The sequence below is a fragment of the Phaethon aethereus genome (genome assembly GCF_964289735.1).
Source record: "Phaethon aethereus genome assembly, chromosome: Z".
Lineage (NCBI taxonomy): Eukaryota > Metazoa > Chordata > Aves > Phaethontiformes > Phaethontidae > Phaethon > Phaethon aethereus.
The window spans coordinates 66,684,568-66,707,628 of NC_138577.1; the positions used below are offsets into that span (position 1 = coordinate 66,684,568).

General features: G+C 37.9%; 1 protein-coding gene across 1 annotated transcript in view; it reads right to left on the reverse strand.

Moving 5' to 3' along the window:
- MCC (MCC regulator of WNT signaling pathway) overlaps positions 1-23,061 on the reverse strand; it is a gene marked incomplete at both ends in the record, with an annotated part of 207,246 nt that overhangs the window by 175,622 nt on the left and 8,563 nt on the right. The window contains one exon of the mRNA XM_082012897.1: positions 11,673-11,920. Within this exon, the coding sequence (XP_081869023.1) occupies positions 11,673-11,920 (248 nt within the window). The remainder of the gene's footprint in view (positions 1-11,672; positions 11,921-23,061) is intronic.

A 23,061-nucleotide genomic window follows, 5' to 3' on the forward strand; every position in this document is an offset into this window, starting at 1 on the left:
AAAATTCAGTCAGGCATTAACATACAACTCTTGTATGTTGCTGTAATTAACATATAACTCTTGCTCATATAGTAGTAATCAAACAGAAGGGATCATTAGGTATGATGGCACACCAAAAGCTGAGAGCCAACCTGGTAACTAGCAATCTATAGTTCCTAAATCCATGTTTAAGAATTAGTCTTTACAGAACTACACACATCCCATAGTAGTCTTCCCTGTTGCTCTGCACTTAGAATCATATGAAACATGACATTTCTGTATTAAATTAAAAAAAAAAATTACTATCATGAAAATTCCCAGGTAATAAGTATGCCAGAAAATTATGTTATTACAAATACTAAGCTGAAAAAAAAATATTAGTTGCATAGTATTTGCACCAGCTAAGTAATATAAGAGCATATAATTGTTTTCAAATTACATAAGTAACATTTCAGTTCCAGAGTAAGATGGTTAAATCAATCCTTTTTGGACTGAACGGATACATCAGACTTCTCCAAAAGTGCAGTATAAAAGCTTCTGATTCTACACAACCTCCTACACAAATATTCCTTTAATTGCCTTCCTGGTATGACTAGCTCTTACCTATCTTGACCTGTAATGAATTCTGGGTGAAATTCATGTTCTAGCAAACATTCAATACCTAACAGGAACTTTCTTGCTTCTAGCCTTTTGTAGAGTAGATGAGTAGAACACCTGAGTATATATGGATCCATTAGTACTAGTCAGGTCAATCACAGCAGGGCAACCTAAATCTTGCCTGAAACATTTATTTAAAGATTTTGTCTTTTTCAGGTTTTCTGGTTCATTTAGTTAGCTCTATGTCTTACTTATTTCCTTACCATTTACAATTAAACTTTGACATATTCATATCTAAGAATAAAGAACAGTTTAGACCTGACATACACATACAAGATTCTATAATCACAGATAAAATTTTAGTTGCTGAATTGTACCAAAGCTGTTTAAAATAACTTTAATCGACTCCCTTGACAAATATCACTATGATAGGATACCTTGCCCATCTGCATCGAGAGCTCTTGCTAGCTTAACCTTCATTAGCACCTGCAAAGCTCTCATTAACAGCACAGACGTCTGTGTTCTGGTACTGGTGTCATCCCATCATGCTGATCTGAATGGTAATGGCATTTCATCCTCTCTACTAACAGAGAAGGATTAACCTTCTGCCAAGAAGGCTTTTATTCTGCAACAGAGCAGTAGGCACCTCCCATAACTACAAAGTCTACCCATAAAGCCAGGCTTTTTGGTTTGGTAAAGGTTGACTTTACCAGCCTATGTTGACGGACCAGGCATTACGTGATTTCATCTTTGCTCAGAGTAGGAAAGATAACCTGTAAAGATCATAGGACACCAAAGATGTATTAGTTGCTGAAAGGATCTGGGACATAAGGAAAAGTGAGGTACTGTAAGATTAAGCCTGCATCAACTTCACAATTAAGTCTGTCTTACAAATGGCAAACATGAAGACAGTAGACAACTTAAGACGCTATGAGCACAACCAGCCTCTAGGTCACATAGCTACACCTCACTCAACAAGGAGAGTCTTAACAACAGAGATCCAAAGTCTGATCACTGTTTTCTATGAGGTATCAGTGACATTTAGCTACTTAAACTTATTTCAGGAACTCTGACATTTAACACAGAATATAATTCATACGTGCACGAGGCACAGCTTGCAGCTTCTGGGAGAAATTTCATTCCAGAATATGATGGCTTTACTGCTGAGTGGGCAGAGAGTAAAGTCCTCTCAGTTCAGTGTTCGCCTCTGGTCTAAGAACCTCTTTCAGTCAGCCACGATTTTGTAACCAGAAGTTGCATAATTATTTTAAAACATTTTCTTCACGCCTTACTACATGTATACAATTCCTGGAGGTAATAGTCCATCTGATTCTACCATCTCATTTCACACACCAGATCACTCAATAGGCATAAACAGGTTATAGATTTAGGCAGTCAGCAACTTTGCAGTTTTCTAAGGCAAACCAGACAGTTCCTCTCTTTTCTACTTCCATTTTGCTCAATATCAGATTCTGACTGATTGAAGACAGAATCCTTCTGTATTCCAAAGGCATTATCTTACCATAAGAATGGCTATTTTTCAGCATTTTTCTTGCTGATCTTTCATTCAACAGTTAAAATGTGACAACCTATCAAAAAGAGTGGGAATTTTGAATGCCTATTCTATTATTCAATGAAGACAACAGCGAGATTCGCAAAAAGCAGTACTCATTTCAAAGCTCCCTACTAACTTCGGTAATAATGGTTTTGGAGGTAAGAGCACCACTGAATGTGGGAAAAATGTAGAAAATTAACAAAGAATGGTCATTTTGCATTTAGTAGTCAGCTGAATAAGACATCATGGCTTAGCCACAGAAAATGGGGAGTAGGGCATGAAACCAAGAGGAATGGAGAATAAGTCTTTGGACATTCAGACATTGAACTCCCGTCAGCTGATGCAAAAATTACAAGGGCCAAGAAGTTGAAGAGACCTATGATTGCTCAAGCAACACAGGAAGTAAAGTAAATCAAAACAACTGAAAAGAAGCTACGCTCCAAAGAGGGATCAACTTTACAGTAAGCCAACCTGACTAGAGAAGTGAAAGTCATATTTGGAGCTTACTGAAACTATTGCCATTGTTTTCTACATAACATCATGTGTCTCCGTAACACCAATGTTCTCCATAACACATTAAAAAGTAAGTGTTTTCTCTCACATCCTGCTGTTTGTGCTATTTTTCCCAGGAAAGTTACAGGAAGCTAATGGGGAAGAAGGGATAGCTTTTCTTGTTCACAAAAACCTTCTGGTAGAACTATTTATGTCTAGAATGGAACTTACTTAAAACCTACTTAAACCCACAAGTTAACCACGTCAGGGAACGTGTCAGGGAACCACACCCATACAGGAATGAAAGACCAAAGGCTGTAGCTTCACTGTCCATGGTTACCACCTGGTACTTGATGAAAGTCTGTCAGCTAGAGTAACTCTTCCCTATTTAACAGGAAACATTTTAAAACCTCTTTATTATTTTGCATCAGATGACAAAACAGTATGAATGATATCATGGCAACAGACTGATGATAATAACTGGTCCTCGCATGCACAGGTGGGCGAGAATGTTTATTTAAAAATGCAGAAAGCTGTCTGCTAAACATCCATTACAAGTTCTATGAGAATTCTGAATAAAAGAGCTTGTCTTTTTCTGGAAAAAAAAGTCTGCAGAGGCACAGTTTTTAAATGCATACTCAACTCAGCATTCAGTCCTAGAGAAAGTTCTCATCAGAATTTTTTATAACTCTTCTCCAGTCACCTAGAAGGAAATAATTTGCTATGGGAGAAGCAGTTATGGGAAATGAGGAATCTCTAAGACAAGGGTCTGTGTGATCACTATCTATCTCTAGCTCCTCCCACCATACCCTTATCTGGTTTGATGAACACTCCATAAAAGATACTGTGTTAGGCTATGTTATTTCAGTCCTTTTCTCATTAGGATTGGAAGCGAAGATAACAATTTCTAAGGGAAGGAAGCCACAGCTATCCTCCACCCTCACTAAGGCAACTTACTCCATGGGAGAAATCTGTTTCATGAAATCAGATCTAAGAGGAAAATTGAATCAAATCAATCATTTTTGCTCTAAAAAAAGCAAAGCCTTGGACTTCTCAGAAAAATGCATCTGACACCTTTGACAATTTTGTTTAGATTTGTCATTTTCTAAACCACTCAAAGGACAAAAAGCTCCAGAACACTTCAATATTCTGCCAAGACAAGCGAGAATATGAGTATTTTATATGCCTTTACTAGTACTAGGAACATACAATACAATGCACATGCTTGATAGCATTACAGAGATCAACAAAAATACTCATCAGTATCAAAAAAATGACTGAATAGAGCATAATGTTTTTGGCATGAAAATATGACAAAGAACAAATGGAAAAAGAAGTCAAGATTTGACTGAAAGAGTAAAATTATTTGCCTTTGAGAACATATAAAACTAATACAACAGACAGGAATTCTCTTGTAGACATAACTCAATAAAATAAATCTTCTCCAGTTATGTTCCCCAATGCCCACTGAAGGCTTATGCACAGTTTTACGTGCATATCATTAAGTGTAGTATGCACACCAAGTGCAGGCAGCTCATGCTTCGACTGCCCTGTGTCCCCGAACTACAGTGTGTTCCCTGTACACCTTCATACTCCTGTCCTTGAAATTATTTGAGATTATTATTGAGACCTGACAACTATTTTCTCTATTCAGGCAGAAGAAATGAATGATGGGAATGACTCATCAACAGTCTAGAAACCAAAGTCTCCTAGAATCGGGTGGCGTTTAATTACCAAACTAAATTTTGCCAGAACACTTGATGGCTAACAACTGCACTGAATTCAGGAACTCAATCTAATACTTCCGTTGATGTTTATAGCAAGGTAGATAATAATACTTTTTTGCATGGAAATTTATAATCTTTAGTAAAAAGGGGTGTATATAGTAATAGGAAAAAGCGCACGTAAAACCTGAAATCGTACAGAGGTTAGATAAAGTTCCAACATACCTTTCCAGTACAGTATCCGTACTATATGCACTGTACTATTGAAAAAAGTTATTTTCTCTCACATGGCGATTTTCTCTATATATGAACAATCAGCTTCCTCCCAGACTATCTTCCACTCAAGACAATCTCAATTTGGATCTGACTTCAATTCATGTGCACCAAAGCAAACAAACAAAACATCCGGAGTTTGTTGTTGGTCATTATCATTTTGTTGCTTTCTGTTTTATGAACCATAATATGTCAGATCTACACTGGTGGTACTAGAAGTGAGCAGGGAAAGACCATGTCACCACGTAAATCAGGACAGCATAAGCAGAAACGTGCTGAGAGGCAACCCTTGTTTTACAACAGCTACAGAGTGGCATGTATCACAGTGCTCATGCCTGAGCCAAATTGGCCTCTATGAAAATCTCAGCTTTTGATTCTCAAAATCAACCCTTTTGCTTCTCAAGCTTATCACAGTTCCACACTCCATATGGCATGCCACAGCGCCATGTCTTGCCAATGGAGTTGACCAAAACTGGAGTCTTCCACCTTTCCTCCAATTCTTTAAGCTATTTGGTAATTTCAAAGGTATTAGATAGTGGTGTCAAAGTCTCAAATGTACTAAATTCCTGTAAGTTCTATGGAAGGCACAGAGATGATGGACTCCACTAGTGCTCCTGCTGAGAAAAATAATGCAATGTAATGCAATGCTCAACCTTGATTAGACACACTAGAGAAAAAAAAAAAAAAGGCCAGAAAAAAATTCCCTCACACAGGAAAGAAGAAGGTCAGGAAACTGAAGCAAAGCAAAAAGACTTCATTCCTCACACAACAAAAGGGTAAGCTGTGCTACTCCTGGCTGCAGGACATGGCGAATGCTAAAGACCAGCATGGGTTTTGTAAGACAGTATTACAGAGGGAGGCAGGCAATGCATAGGTGAACAAGTGCAACTATCTCTAGTTCAAAGCCCCTGAACTGAAATTTAGTTGGGAAGCATCATTACATGCTCACCCAATTCTTGTTATCTTCTCTAACCATTTATTTTTAACCACTCTAAGAGACAGGGTACCATTTCAGAATAACCTCTGGTCTAATGCATATTAGCTGTTCTTGTATTTTACAAATATGCAAATCATAAGAAAGCTTCAACCAAGTTTGTTGCCCTATTAGACACCAGAGAACCCATTCTGCAGGGATGACTTCCATCCTTTGTAAACTCACTAGTGTTTAACATATACCATACACTGCAGTTGTAATAAGATTAGTCAGCTGTCAATTACAAATCCCTTGGAAATCCAGATTAATTTGTTCTGCTGCTCATAGAAATTAGCACTCCACATTTCTAAAAAATAAAAATTAAAAATTACCTATATTCTGCTGCTTTGCACAAAGATAGTCATATCGAAAGAATATTTAAAAATAATAAACTGAACCACTCACAGTTAGCAGAAGTTTGTACATAGTTAAATTTGGCCTAGCAGATATTTCACACCTTTTCCAGTCAAACAAATCTAAGGTTAAACTTTGTTCATAGATCTCAAGAAAATCTGCAGCACACCTTTGAGTGCATATAAGCTCTGTATCTTTTAATAAAATATAGCATAAATAAATGTAATCACTGCATCAGTTTCTTGAAACCCATTTAATTGCAATAAAATCAAACATGGAATTAATGCAAAGCAAAAGTAATGATTTTTCAGCCCCAACTGGCCTGCCTCTCATGTTTACCCATAGGCTTAATTTGAGGCTGCATTTCTACCATTCCTTTGATTAATTCTCATGCTTGAACAACAATGTAAATAAATTATCACACCAAATTTTCACGGGACTTATTTTCAGTAAAAAGAACAGGGACGTTGGCTGTGAATCAATTACTAACTACTAATCTAAAGCCAAAGATTGCTTATGGAGTCTGGTATTCATAACTATTTATCTGGAATATAAACTCAGATCAGTAAGTACCTGTACCTTTCAGTGGGACAGGAAACCATTCACCTTTCTAAAGAAAAAATTCATTAATAAACAGTACAATTTCTTGTTCATCCTCAAAACCAACAGGTACTAGAAATAGACTATTATTTTATCATGTGAAAAAATGGCAATTTGCTCATTACCTGTAAGGAGCTAGATAAACCTATACAACATACACTATAAGTAAATTGAATTCTAGCTTTTATGTAAGACACATAAAACTATGTAACACTGAAAAACCTGACAGAAGCCTCAACTGTTCAGGCAACTTCCTGCCTTAAATCATTAGAGGTGTAGTTCTGCTGTATTATAGGCTCTCATTTGCCAAGCAATCCACTTCTGTCACTCACTAGATGACTCAGATCTACTGTGCCCATCATGGCTTTCAGTCTCCATAACTGGAAATAGGACCCACATATCTGATCAGTAACTGACATTCTTCCTGTATCTCCTACTGAAATGATGTATTAAAGAGTCAGGTAGCATACGGTCACTGTAAGGCTCCAACAATACTTTCAAGAGTTCTTTTATTCATTTTAATTATATTTTAAACAATGTCAGAAGAACATTAACAGAGTTGACATTCCACTTCACTTACAGAAAAACTACTGGTTATTACTTGCAAATTATTGTTAAAGCTCCCACTGACACTAATATTGTAGGGTAAGAACTAGAATAATTATAACAGCTTTGAGTTGCTGATACCCAAGAAGCAAAAAGCATCATTCTAGTACCTTGAAAAATGCCCTTTTCATGCATTTGAACAGAAGATTAAACTTTTAAATCTATACACTCATTTGATTGTCAAGATGGTAGATACGGATGCATGTTTGTCCTACTGAGCACATATATGACTGGTTATTAATAAACCTGAGTCCTGTACCTTGACTAAAACAGTCAACCAGTTTCCTTACTTCTGCATCCCATCTGCAAACACAGGAGTAGGAACATTTCTTGGGCGAAATTATTAGAACAACCTTATCAGAGATTAAAAAACGACGCATGAGACAAAGTTAAATAGTCATTTGGATGTAATTATTTCTTAGGACCTTTTTTCCCAGTTATTTTCGTTATAATGAAATGCAAACATGACAGGTAGCAAAGATAATCTTTTATTTAGACAGACACATATGTTTTTGCACTCTTTGTTAAGAAACTATGAACAGCTACAGGAAAAACCTGCACAATATGCTGTCTGACCGGTCATCTCTGCACAACTACATACAAACTTGCAGTGTAAAAACGTCCATGATGGAGACTGGATTCCTTTGCTTCAGGTCTCCACCTGCTACTCAGTGACAGCCAAATGAATTTTGAAATGTTGTAATTTATGCTCCCCACATAGATACATAACAGCTTTCAAGGACTGTCAGCAGCTGACATATTACGTAGAAATTAGTCTTGCAAAAAGCCCTGTAAAGTATCTTGGAAAATAACGTTTATTAAAAAGTGTACTTTGTCTGAAAAAAGAGGTACACCAAAAAAAATCCACCAAGTTTATATGTTTGAATTTGCACATGGTGATGTCTCCTGTCTTAAACAATGTTTAGAAAGCAATAGCAAACAGACAATATAACATAACCAACTCATTGATCACTAATGAGTACGTACATGAGCCCTCAAAGACATGAAAGGCATGAAAGCATAGCAGATCATAATTCAGGCTTGACTGCAAGTATAATTCTAAGCTCTCATTATGTTCATACTCTGTGCAGTGTTTATATCACAGAAATACATTACAGTGGTGTCTCCTTGCCTCATTAAAAAAAAAAAAAATCTGTAGAACATAGTGAACAGTGCTGCCACAATGCTTTTCTTCTACATCCAAATAAAAACTGGTTGCATTCTAAATGCTCATTATTATTATTATTATTTCCTCCCATTCTGTTTATTGTTTACATGGGGGAGCATCTCCATATGTTCTCTAATTATTAAAAAGTCTTACAGAATCTGCAAGAGTCAAGGCAGAACAAACATTTGAACAGGCTGCCCACGTAAGTGGTTGAGTCACCATTCCTGAAGGTATTTAAAAGATGTGTAGATGTGGTGCTTAGGGACATGGTTTAGTGGTGGACTTGGCAGTGTTAGTTTAACAGGTTGGACCTGATGATCTTAAAGGTCTTTTCCAACCTAAACAATTCTATAATTCTAAGTACAAAAACCATGAATTCCCCATGGGTTTAAAAACACAGTACAGTAAAACAGTCAGGCTTCATCAGCACAGAGCGAAATATACCAAGGTAGGAAATTCAAAGGTCTTCCGGGCTTAACTCAACTTTCGGGGAAAAAAAATTACAAAAAGAAATATGAATCACTCACCAAGTTTAAAAATACATTACACTACTCTTGTACAACTAACAGAAATCAGAAAATAGGAAAAAAAGAGTAGGGATTGAATTACATATATTAACAAATTTCAATATTCATCTATGACTATTTTTTGGCAGCAATTAATACAATTTCTTTGTGGGGTACATTTTGAGATTGTAATGCAGACCTCTCTCTGGTAAAGCTTAGGACCTATCTTTTACCGTTGATTATTACAAATCATAATATTAGGGTGGTTTGTCTAAGAAAGAAGATTTTAAAACCCAAGTTGCCAGAAATCTGGTCGTCAAACAGGGACAGGGAAACTTTGCATAGCAGTCTAAGGGCAGAATTAGTTTTCTGTTTTTCAGGAAAATACAACAGTGGCAGAATTTTAAAAACCGCCAACAGAGGCAGAAGATAATTATATGAGCTAGGGAACACACAACACCCTTTATCTAATAAAAAAAGATATCAGGCACGATCTTGAACTGCTGTCTGATACAGCTCCTGAAAGAGATACATAGGCTGGGAATGCAGTTGAGCCCAAGGATTATGAAGATTCACTATAGACAGTAATGGAGAAATGGGCATAGAAACTACGGAGTTAATCATCTTGCAATTTAAGAATATATATGAAAGAAGGGTAAACAGAGGAAATACTAACAACAAAATACCTCTAGGGCAAAATATTACTATGAAGCAGTAAAAGAGATGAGATGGACAATAAACAGAGCTATGAAACAGCTCTGCTACGCTGAGAAGCCAAAAAGAAAAGCCAATGAGCATGAGATGATGGGAAGGTGAGGGAGAAGTACAGTCACTCTAAAAAGCAAGCAGATAAGGAATTCACCAAGGGTACAAAGCAAACAAGGAAAATTTGAATGCCTGAGATGACCAGCCAAAAGCATGTGCAAAGTTACCGTAAGACAGAACAACATGGTAAATCCCACCCCCACTCCAATTAAGTAAATTTAAAAAAAAAAACAAAACACACAAAAACAAACCCAAAACCAACACATGCCTAGTTTTACATTCTAGAAGACTGACTACTGAAAAAATAAGACAGGTGTGACTGACCAGTAAATCCCTACCATGAAAGAAGGCTCAGAGAAGGTGGGCCAGGGTGATGTGCCCATGAAGCTCAGGGAATAATGCAGGGTTTTACTGATCACAGCTGTTGCAAAGAAGCTCACTTGATCTCAATGCCAAACAGACCCAGAAGTGATCTTTGCTTTATATTAACAACTATTAACAGCTGAGTGAATCAACTGGTGGTGTGTTTCTCCTCAAGTTCATTAAAAGATTGTGAATGTCTCCCTGAGTTAGCCCAGCTAACACGGGCGAGCTGTATGGCTCAGCCCAACATAAAAACATAAACAATTAACAAAAGAATTTTAAAGAGAGCAATGGGCTTGAGCTGGCTTGAACCCACATATGTCTTCCCGGCAAGAATGGAGATGACCAGTTTCATGATGGTGAGCACATTGAGACATTGGTAATCACACTGGTATTGTAATTGAAGGGTGTATTGCAATTGCTATATTCTGCTACCTGTAACTTAACATTTGTATCGTGTTTTCAGTATGTTTTGTATCACTCTGATAAATCAAAAAACCCGTGTAACATCAACAGTCTTCAAATAAGTAAATCTGGTGTTAAACAAGACACCCTCCAGGCATGGAATAGCTAAAAGAAAATGGTTGGAGAGAACTGGACAACAGGTCAGTTACATGAAGAGCCAGAACACAGATAAGAACTCTCCAGGAAAATGTATGAAGTATCCGACTGTAAAAAACATTCCTAGCTTAATTTAGGACACATACAAAGAAAGACTGTAGGGACGACTACTGGAGGGTCCTTCGTTAAAAAAATATTTTAAAAAAATCTACACCCATGTAGTCTAAACAAAAAGGTAAGGGGACAGAGCTCTAAATACAATCAGAGGCTGACAGCCTTCTTCTGAAGCATGGGTGTAGGTCAGTTCCAGATCATGGGCCAGTAGTCATGTTTAGTTAGTATGCAGCCGCTGTAGGAGCTAGAACACTAACAACATCCCCAGCTTTTTCCACAGTACCTTGCATTTTGGGAGTTTTGAGCACAGAAGCTGTGTCCTCTGATGTCTTGTGTCTGTTCAAGGGTGAAAGGAAGCATTTTGTAGGTGTTAACATTTCTGATCTCACGCTGACTGCTGACAGTGCTATCAAGGACTGGACTCAATGACACGACAATCCCTTCCTACATGTCATGTTCCTGTAGATGGCATAGCAAGGTTTTTAAATCCTTCCCTGCTCCCCCTCGCCCCTACCCCCTCTGGTGGAGAGAGGGCAAAAGGAAAGAAGAATTTTTGTATTCTCTGAATCACAAGGCACTTCCAGCACTCAGATTCCCAACTAAGTGGGATTATTTTTAAAGCATTCAAGAAACATCCACATTCCTACAGTATACTGCATCTGAAAGACAAAAGACTAACATTACTTCTCACCTTTAACATTTCTGCCTACCTACCTGTCTGGGCTTTATAGGCAACAAAGAGCTCACTGGATCTTCAGTTACCAGATGAGCTCTGCAGCTCTTGTCCTTTCAAGAAAGATCGTTGTCTTGTGCAACTAGGGTTTTTAGTAGCGGATGTTCTGCATGCATGCTAGTCTATGTACTGATGATCAGACTGCACCAGTTACAACAGCACTCTAACGTTTCTATGACGAAATTGTGCCAAAGCATGTTCACAAAGCCCCTTAGGGGAAATCCTGATGTCGGTAGAATTGGTAACAAAACACCCAGAGTTTATCTTTTGTTAAATTACACCAACAGGACATTTAAAAGTCATACCTACCTAAACTGTTATTGCTGCTAGTTGGCCAGGAAGCTATCCTATCCCTTAACTTTTTCTTTTTACAAGAGTCATCCGATTTCACAGAAAGCTCCACTTCCTCCTTCCTGATTTCTCGTACCAGTTCCATGCGGCACTGACTAAAATCCTGGAAGGAAACTTTTCCATTTTCATCTGCTCCCAGCTGGTGCATGATCTCCACGACAGACTCCTCCATATTCAGTTGGCGGCACACCATCAGCAAGTCATTCCTAAGGGTATTTTTAGAGGGAAAATGGGGGCAGGGGAAGAATGGAAGTGAAAGAAAGATTGGAGAAGTGGGAACAGAGAAGAAAAAAACAACAATTTAGTTTAGAAGAAAAGGAATACTAATGCTGTGTAATCTGGAAATGCATTAATGCACAGACGTTTAAAACCAGTAGGCCAACTATTGTTTTTGTTAATCCAACAGAGGAACTATGAGGTTGGCAAGAAATTACAACACAGAAAGACTATGGAAAAGAAGGGAACACTCTTCTTTAAGTGTTACGCTCTATTTTCATGCTATTAATAACACTTCTACTAGCAGAGATGGACACAAAGAGCTGAATCCTGCTGGTGATCTTCACACTATCTTCTGAAAAGATGACATACAAAATTGAAACAATTATCCTCTGACTAGATTAATGGCTACTTAACTTTCCATTTTACTCAAGAAAGGCCAAGGAAATTTCTTTTGCCACTGAAGAGCAGTAAGCTAAAGAGGAAAAACATATAAAGGACAAAGAAAACTGCAGAAAAGAGAAATACCATTTTGATTAACTGGCTTCAAGCCTGCCTCCAAACACTCTGACTACAAAAATCTCTCAAGAAGCTTGCTTGGTCCAATTGTTTAACGAAACTCACAAAAGGGGGAAGAGGGCAGTACTATGAAAAATACTTGCACCAACTGCAAGTTGCCAAGATAGCTGCAACGAAATCAACATAGAATATACTTACAAGGTATGATATATTTACAAATTCATACAACACACTCTTAGAAGAGATGCATACAAACAACCCTAAACACACTATCCAGGGAAAAAAAAAAAATCAGCAACACTATGACCAATGCTATTTTCTATTTTATGTGAAGACAAGAACCTCAAGAACATACCTTAGGCTTAATTTGGGGTATAACACTAGTCTCAGGAGAAAATATTCTGAGGGGATTGTTTCCCACCACTCTGCCTTTTTTGTTTTTCAAAACTGAGGTAGATTAAGTATTTTGAAAGAATTCTCAATAGTAGCAGTTGGTAAAAAAAATTAAAAATCATGTATCAGAAGCTGACAGCTAAAGAAGAAAGGTTAATAACCATTAACAAGTTTACTCAGGGAACAACAGAAGAGGAGGTATTGGATGTTAATTGGATATGAATGTAAGTGGACTATTAGACAAACAACTGATACTGTCCAACAGTGGTGGATGTGCAGCTCAGTGAAATTCCTCAAGTCATTTGCTTCACCAGACACTAAATCAATCCCTCAGAAAAGGGAGGCATTTTTGGAAGCTATCGTCATACTGTCTTTTTTCAAAATGTAAACCACTAAAAAAACTCACTGCTGTTCTTAGGCAAACACAACTCTGCAACATGCAAACCCAGATCAAATAATCTTTCTGAGCATACAGAGAAAACATCTCTGCTCCTTCCCAGATACTCACAGTTTTCATGAACAGCAGGAGACAAAGTTGATGAGACTCAGGCCTGTCTCATTCTGCTGCTACTCAGAAAGACTCAGCCCCCTTTTCTTCAGACTCCCCCCATCTCGCTTTAGAGACGAAGAGGCATGGGGAGCGAGAAGGAAACAAAATCTTGAAACAACCTCTCCAGCAACTGAAGGATAACAGATACATATTTGTCAAATGACAACTAATCACTTTCTAGATAAAATGTGGGTAACCCAATTCAGTCAGATCTGAAGCAACATCTTGCTCTACATTTACCAGTATCTTCTTGGTGCCCCATTCTCTCTGATTTCAAAAGTTAAAAAAAATTACCACTACTTTGCCACTCACACTTCACTATTTCTTTCCTGCCACCCTCTTCTTAAATACTTTATGAGTTGGAATGCATACTGCTACCACACTGATTCATACCACAAATAGTACCAATATGTCATGGCGTCTTTTAAGTGCCACTTACTTTTATGCTGTACAAAACCTTTCTGTAGGAGGAAGGTAAAGGAAATGTGTAATAATATTACTATTATGTATATTAGCATATTTAGCAGTAGTATTATTTCATTATTAGTACCTGAACATCATTCAGAAGGTTTCTATGAAAACATGATACAGTGAAAATATCCAAAGTTCTCGCATGAACAGTTTCACTAGAGCAATTTATTACCACAATCAAGGTCCACCTATTCTACAGAAAGAAGCTGTACATTGGGTGGAGCTTTTTAAGTCTGTTCCATGCAGGAATTCCAGAGCTGCCCCAACAGACTTCTTGGCAGAGATGTTTACAGTAAAACCGGAGTTTAATAATAATAATTACATTATGACCATGTATTTTAGAAAAATATAAATAAATAAAATAAAAACTCCTCTTACAACAAGAAATAACTTTACTCTAAGAGAATTAAATTATATTACATAGGCCAAATATAAGTGACTGATACTTGCAGTTAAAATTTTGCTCAGAGTTTTGCTCTCAGCTTTGAACCTGGTCAATGAATAAATAAGTAAATAATCTTAGCATGGCTCAGCTCCCCAACAACAATACAAACCAATATCACAAGGGTGTTGCAAAGAACAATAAGGATGACAAACCATTTGAATTTTCACAAGGGGAATGACAGGTACAATTAAGCGATGTCTACATGCGTTCTCTTACAACCGACCAGATATAGCACCACAGAGTGAGGGACTCCCCAGAAGAGTGCTAATTCTTAATAAGCATCGGCAGAAGCAGCGTAGAGCAATTCTGCCAGGGGTATGTTGCCCTGGCCTCAGAAGAGCCACTTTGCCACAGTGGGGTTGGAGGAAGCTGTGGCACTGGTGTCACACCTTACACAGCCCTGTCCATGGCAGCTGTAAGCCTCCATCTCAATACAGCCCACAAAGGACATCTCCAAATCGGTATCTGGTTCCCGACAGTCAAAAGGTGCTAATTTTTCTCTCCTGTTAGCAAACAGGAAGTGAATATCACTTGTAGCATCCACGGCTTAAGGACACTGCCTGAAGCAACCTATAGAAGCATGAGAAAAGATGTAATGAATTACAAAAAGCAATAAATTGGAGACTACTTGAGGACTACAAGCACTACTGAAAATAGATTTCATTGAGTTGGAGTGCATCATGCGATCTGAAATAACAAGAGTTTTCCTAATTGCCATCTACAATATTCAAAGGATTTTTAAGTAAAGAAGAACATTTCATTTTAAATTCTGCATATGTTCCCCTGTAGATCAGTGGGAGTTTCTCCACGTAAATATCTACATGTTGAGAAGCCCCACTAATTAGGACTTCTAGTCACTTTAAAAGAAAATTGTCTCAAAAGCATTCTGAAATATAATAAAAATAAAATACCTGGGAACATAAAATTCCACAATCAGTGATTATGACAGCCTACTGCAGGTTCTACTCCAGGTCTGGCTTTACTGCTTAATAACAAAAACAAAGAATCCTCTTTTTTTTAAATTAAAATAACTTTATTTATAAAATAAGCCTGCTACCTATTTTGATTCAACTTTTAAAATCAAGATGACTATAAGTCTCTCATAAGTTCAATACAGACAAGAGCTTGTCTTTGGCAGAGAGATGTATACAATTTCAGTACATCTGCTCTTAAACCTACATGTTCTCTATTCTGTGGGAGCTAACTGGCATCTTTCTACTAACTACTACAAGATTTGGATCCATTTTTATGGTGATGGACACACAGAGACAGTTGGGAACAGGAAGTCTCTGCTGAGACCCCACCTGGAGCCCTGCACCCAGCACTGGAGCCCTCAGCACAGGAAAGACATGGACCTGTTGGAGCAGGTCCAGAGGACACAAAATTACACAAAAATCATCCGAGGGATGGAACACCTCTCCTGTGAGGACAGGCTGAGAGAGTTGGGGTTGTTCAGCCTGGAGAAAAGAAGGCTCCAAGGAAACTGTATTGCAGCCTTCCAGTATTTAAAGGGGTCTTATAAGAAAGATGAGGACAGACTTTTTAGCACAGTTTGCAGCCATAGAACAAGAGATAAAGGTTTTAAACTAAAAGAAGGCAGATTTAGACTATATCTAAGGAGGAAATGTTTCACAATGAGGATGGTGAAACACTGACAGAGGTTGCCCAGAGAGGTGGTAGATGCCCCATCCCTGGAAAAACATTCCAGGTCAGGCTGGACAGGGCTCTGAGCAACCTGATCTAGTTGAAGATGTCCCTGCTCACTGCAGGGGGCTTGGACGAGATGACCTTTAAAAGTCCCTTCCAATCCAAAGACTGATTCTATGAGTCTATGTTAGAGAACCCACTCAACCCACCTAAATATATGTCAAATGAACTCTCACCTGTATTCAAAGGTAGGAATTTTTCAGAGTCCAGAGGGTTGGACATTTAAAGTTGCTCTGAAAGTACTAGCTAGCATGTAACATATGAACACCTGGACCCTAGTACAGAACTGTTTTGTTAAACACTGTCTTAATGACATATTAGTCTTGCTCATCTTAAGCTGAGGAGCATCGGGTAAAAAAAAAACCTAGAAGACACAGAATAGACAGAGCTTTCAAAAAAAGACAGTATTAGAGTAGATAAGAGTTAAGAGGACTAGTTAGGTTTATGAATACCATAGTTTGTACTATTTTAAAACACCTAGAATGTTTTTAGTCTTGGTAAGGCTTAATTGGACTTTTTTGTGCCCCATTTTCTCTTCAGTAGCTCTCCTGGGTTTTGCCCAGGGTGCACAACTAGAAATCAGAATCTAGATAGTCAGCTTTATTACTTCAATTGTGGTTAAAGTCTAGCTCTTCAGGCAACAAAGAAACCAAAACATAAACCATCACAAAAACAAAACTGTAATAGTTGACATAAAATAAATCAACCTGACTTTCCATGGTATCACTTTCTATTAACCGCCTCAATAGATTACATCCAAACATGTAAAAATATTTATTAACTGACATCAGTGCAAGAATACAGGCCCTAAACCATTTTTCATTCCACAAATCAGAAAGATATTTTGGATTCAGCAAGCTTGCTACATAACATTAAAACCTTTCTCCAAAATACATAATCTAGAATATTTTTAGATTAAGGAGCCCAACACCAGGAGACAAAAATAATTTGCTTAAATAGAATCCATTAATTTAACCTTGAATTAATTTTACTTTCATTGGAAAACCATACAAAAAAACCCACCAAACCACATAACAGGTTTTAAGGACATGTTAGCGATCAGGTCAATGATACCTACATTTTGAAAACAGCCAGAAAGCAAGCTAAAGGAAGCTGTAAAGCTGAACTTTTGTCATCACAAGAAACTGTTCTTTTAACAGGAAAACAACAGGTTATTCTGTCACAATCTGTTCTAATTATTTAGCACTCACCTACCACACCAATCCTGCAAGAACTGTTTCCACACATTCCATCTTCTTAATTCCTACTAACACAGTTTAAAAACACAGGATTTCTCTAACAATTAAAAAATGAGCCTAACTTGTAACTTGATATAAATTTGGAACATTGAGATTTTCTCCCCCAAGAGAAATTAAATACAAAAATACTGTCATACATACTGCATGCTATAATAATATTGGGTAGTTAAACATATAAATTAAGCATTCACATGTGTACTGTAAAAATTACAACATAAAAGCGTTTGGGGTTTGTTATTTTTTTATTTAGGTTTTTTGTTTGGTTGATTCTTGGTTTGTCGGGGTTTTTTATAAATGGAAGACCAAACTTAGAATGAGTGAAACTTCACCAAAACAGGGTGAGTAATATAGTCTTTTTCTTTCCTAGGAGAGCCATACTCCCTGCTGTACTTGACTTTGTTCCGATTATCACTTTGGTAAGCATGAGGGACTACCTAGGTAAGCATATATGCACGCCGCACAGTACCTGCAAGGGGTTGGCTCTGAGACTGAACAGAACCAGTGGAGTAATCTTCCTGTTCTTTTCCCATCTTACGTTCTACCAAATTTACAATGGAAGTCTGGTAAGGATGGTTCTACAGCCACTATACAACACCAAGAGCAACTATATATTAAAACTATTTAAATTTTCAGCTACTAAAAAGATATGGTTATTTTGCCAGGAAACATTTAATCTTTGGTTATGCAACTTGCAGTCTAGGTGCACAAATACCTTTGAAGAAGAAAACTCAAAATTAAAGATGCATCCAAGTTCCCTAGAGGCAAGTAGAGTAAATAAACAAGCAGTGTAAGAAAACCCTTGCATGCAGTTGTGTTGTCAGTTACTTCTAGACCAATACTGTAGATAAACAGTGAAGTATTTGAAACGTTAATTTTAAAAGGTCTAACCTGGAAATGCCTACCTAACAGAGCACTCCATAGTAACCCCAGGAAATTAAGCAAGAAGTTGCCGATACAAAATACATACAGGAATGACTGGAGTTAGATCACTTTTCTCCTTGATAGAAGTGTGTTTAATTTAGTTCCCTGGTGTAGCCACCGATCTCCAGAGCACCCACTGCCGGACACTTACCCGACTGCTGTATTTCTGAGCCTCACACAGTGCCCCGTCTGCTCTGACTCTCACATCAAGTCAAGTCCCTGACTTGCTTAAATCATGGAATTACACCAGTTCCCTAGCTTTGACCTTTCTATGAGCAACCGCAGGCAAACAATCCTGGCAATGATCTCAGAATTGTTTTTTTCTTCAAAAAACTCACTTGCTTCTCATACTAAAAGAGTACTTTCCTAAAAAACCTGTGATTTTGCTTTCTCATTAAGAAGCTGTGGGCCCTTACAAAAGACATAAAGAGAAATCCTGTCCGAACAAAAGCTGCCATATCACAGAACATGCTAACAGAAGTCCCGCTCTCCAGCTGAGCATTCTCCAGACTTCTAGGTCTGGGCTTCAACTACATGGCCTCGGCAGGTTTTAGCTGGTGTCAACACCTTCCTAAAGCTTGAAGACAAGCAAGTAAGACCAAGACTTCCACATACCTTAAGCACACCCTCCCCCAGGAATTTCACCATGTGGGATTCGATCTAGCAAAGGCAACAGTCTAAATTCCTAAGACGTGTGTTGCATGCAGAATTCTAAAGCTGCTGTTTAGTCGAGACAGTGCATAAAAGTGGGATGCAACTAAAACAAAAATACACTTTGTGCCTCTATTTCTTCACCAGTCTTTGATTTAGACCTAGGCCAAATAAAATCCTCCAAGAAGTACCTCACTTCTTTCTGTCAAGCAAAGATTTCCTGCAAATCACCAATCTTTCCTGCCCTGCCAATCAGCTTTCCTCGAGATGAGAAATAGCTTTCCACTCCGAAATTCTATCCTTCTCATCCTCTTTCCTGCCCATCATTCTGGCTTCCCAAGAGATTCTGTCTCCAGCTTCCTTTGCTCTGTTTTCTACTTGTCCATACAAACAAGCATGAATCTGGGATACATTAGGTCAAAAGCAACGATCCCACTCTGCCACCTGTCTCCCCACATTTTCCTCCACTAGGGCTGACTCAGTAGGCAGTTAAACCAGCACAAAACTGATCCTAATAAAGGGAACAGTTTTTGTTTACTTAGCTTCACACACTAGTTCACTAGAGAGGAAGACAAGCCAGCACTAGGCCAGTAACAGCATAATTCCCTCTAGAGGCAAACTTGCCTCCGTTTTACCTGTATCATTAGACAGCCTGCTGATTTTCTTCACTTTCCACAACTCATTGTCCTACCAGGACAGGCAATCACATTTTCACCTTTGTGACACAGGACCTAGAGCAACTCTCTTACATGTGGAGACCTTCAACTGACAGAGCAATTCCATCACCTTGACCAATACTCAAACTTCACACAAAGTCATCCATCAACAAATTCTATAAAAAAAGCTGTTCCTTCAGCTCACTTGTTTTATTGGCCACCAATGAAAAAAAACCTTCAGCTAAAAGTCCATCATCTCCTTCTTACAACTTGAAATAAGTACAAATGTACAGCTGATAAACTATAGCATCACACAAAGACAACATGGATCAATACTTCACATAAAATTTTGGGAGTAAAGTTGAAAAAACAGCCAGCAACAACTGCAGAACAAAGTACAGACAGGTTTTCACTGAGCTCAATCTCCAGTCAGAACTTCCAGAAGGCTCACAGAGTGACATCTTTTGCTCAGAGCAGAGGATAACCTCTATTAGAATTTTAGATGGTGAAAGAAATGGCTAGGTAACATGCCCTAAGCATCACATGAAGCAGGCTGTACAAAAAGCTTTTTTCTCAATCTGTACCAGCAAGAGTAACTGACTACGATTTCATAGCCATCTGATACACCCAGAATACATAAGCAACAGAGAATGTGTATTATGAAAGCCCTCCATATCACACCATGATCTTTGGCAAACAAAGCATCTTGAGGTAAGCACCCAAAGAGATCACTTTGGAAGATTACCAGACTAGAAGACTATGTCCACTGCTCCATCTGTAAATCATGATTAAGAAAATGTCCTCACCTACATGTGCTGCTGGAGGGAAAATGTATGTAGTTTTGCATCCCACCGAAGGCCTGATAGATGTTTTGACTTTACAAAACAGAAAAACAATTCAGGAAAGTTCACTAGCAGATATAGCAGTCTAGTAGACTAGGAAAGGAGGCAATCATCCACATTAGCTCTTACTTAGCATGCTTTTCTGAAGAACTAGTTTCCAGAACTAGCAATGGCCATAAAAAAGAAATTTCTGTTCCTCTGATCAATTTACACTGAAAAACATAAGATTTCATTACCTTTATCACAATCTCAACAGTTACCAGTTTCCACAGACAATTTCACATATAAATACTTTAATAGGTATTTTTTGATTCTCCAATTCCCTCAATTATTACTAATTTTGATGGTTTAACAAAACAGAAGCTATTACTATCTCAGGTGCAGATCATGCCAATAGATTCATTCAGCATTTCCATGTTATCTTTTAAAGGAAGAGGTAAAGGAAGACTGAAGTTACAGCTTCTGAAACAATAATTACGACAACTTCAGAACTGCTGGAATTTTCCACCTACTGTTACCTGCACAACCCAAAGAAAGGGCAAAGAATGAAGAACGACAAACCTACTGCAACACCAAATCTGCCTGGCAGCTGCTGTTAGGGAAGAAAGCCCTCAGTTCTAATCTCAGTTTAATGAAGTGCATACATTCTCATCACTACTATTCATACATAGAAATACTGATAAATTGATGTGTAAACAACTACTTTCTTACATGTATATTTGGAGTAGTCAATACACAGTTTAATAAAATGAATTTTGTTTCAAGAGCATTCTTTGGTTTTATGCCCTAGTACCAGAGTACCAAGCAGTATTCACCTAAACTTATAAACCACTTTTTAAATGAATGTAAATGATATGCAGTAACACCCATATTGTTAATTTTCATGTACAGTTCCATTTCTTTTTTACTGTCACAATATTCTCTTTTTTCTGTGTATCAAAGATATTGTCAGCACAAGGCAAAAGTTGTAAATGAGCCATTTGCAACGAAGCTGATGTTTTTGGCAAGTCATGAATAATGCCGACGTTTTGTGGATGGCACAACAAATGCACATTCCACTCACTAGAAATAACTTAAATGGTGTACGCTGAACATCTGTGTCAAACTGTTAATACAAACTGCACCTCCTGACCTGTGAGAACAGAGTGTCCATTTCTGGTTGAGGCTGTCATCTCTGGAGACAGAGCTGTTGCAGGCAAAGGTCCGTTTATCAACAGAGAAGCAGAGCTTGTCAATAGAATCTCTGCCATTCTATGGTTTCCTTTATGCTGCTTACTAGTTTCAAATTTTGCTAAAACACAGTATCAATTCAACCTACAGACTACACCACATGGTAGGAACTACCAGGAGCATAGTTTTCATCAGAGGTAGTCTGGTCCGCGTTACCTACCTTACCTTTAAAAATTACATAAGGGATTTCATTGAATAACTGCTAATACTACATAAATACTGTTTTGTTCTATTAAATATAAGAAAGTACTGCTGCAGAAAAACTGTGAGAAGAAAGGAGACATTAAATGTGCTGACTATAATTAACCATTACAGCTACTCCCGTCTTGTGCCAGAAGTCACACAGTCATATAATAAGCCAGAACCATGAACTGACCGTGCTGGAAGAAATATTTCTTACTGAGCTAGTTTTCAGCCAGGGCAGTTCTTTGCCTGAACAAATTCTAGTGCAGACGGAGTGAAACTTCAGGACCGCACACAGTGGAACGACTCATTCAGCAGCATTGGTTAACTTCAAAAGAACATGAAAATTCCACTTACTCTTCCCAGTTCATTTCATAGGGGTGCAGGCACCTAGCTTGGGGCTGTGTATTTGCAAGAAAGGCCAGGTGCCCAAGCACCTTGTGAGGCTCCTTGCTCCCCATCAAAACACTCATGACCTGTGGCTTGAATCAATTTCAGACACTAACTACTCTAGCCCAGCAATCCAAGACAAATAAATATTTTTTAAAATGGTTTTAGAATCCATCCACAATGGCCAGAAAAATACTTGCACATAGCATCCTCAAACTGGACAAACAATGGGAGACAAAGAAATACAAGGAGTTAACCACTCACTGGGAGGAAGTTTTCTTTCATCCAAGTGTCTCCCAAAACAGTCAACCCATGCATTAATTTCAAACTATAGGTTTTGGCAAATGAATTCTGAAAACATCTAGGAAATTGCTCCTTAGAAACATGAGCTAACCAGCAATGGTTAAAGATAATTCTAACTGCCTTGTCTGTCACAAGCAGAAGAAGATGCAATCACACATGAATGAATTAGACAACTTCAAATATTTACTGTAGTCCCAGTCATACTGCTAGAACAGCCGCCAGTGCTTTCTATGTTATAAACCTAGGGCTAACAATTTGCTAGAAATGCCAGATACCAAAGCGTCTTGTGAGGTCCCCTGCTCACCCTTGGGAGAAGGGTAATGGAGCTTATTAGTGAAGTTATAATCTTTCAGAATTACCACCAATAAACTCAAGAAAACACAAGGCAAAAAATCCCAGTTTAACAACTACTTTTTTTTCCCCTTCTAGGGTCACAAAAGGGAAATTACTGACTTTAAAGAGAGGTTCAGTTCTCTTACAGTAATAAACCAAATAACAGGGCATTAACAACAATCTCATTAAAAATTAATAAAATTACATAAAAATTAATAAAGAGAAGAAACAACTTCAGTACTTAAAAGTACTTAAAAGGGATCAAGAAGTTTGACAAC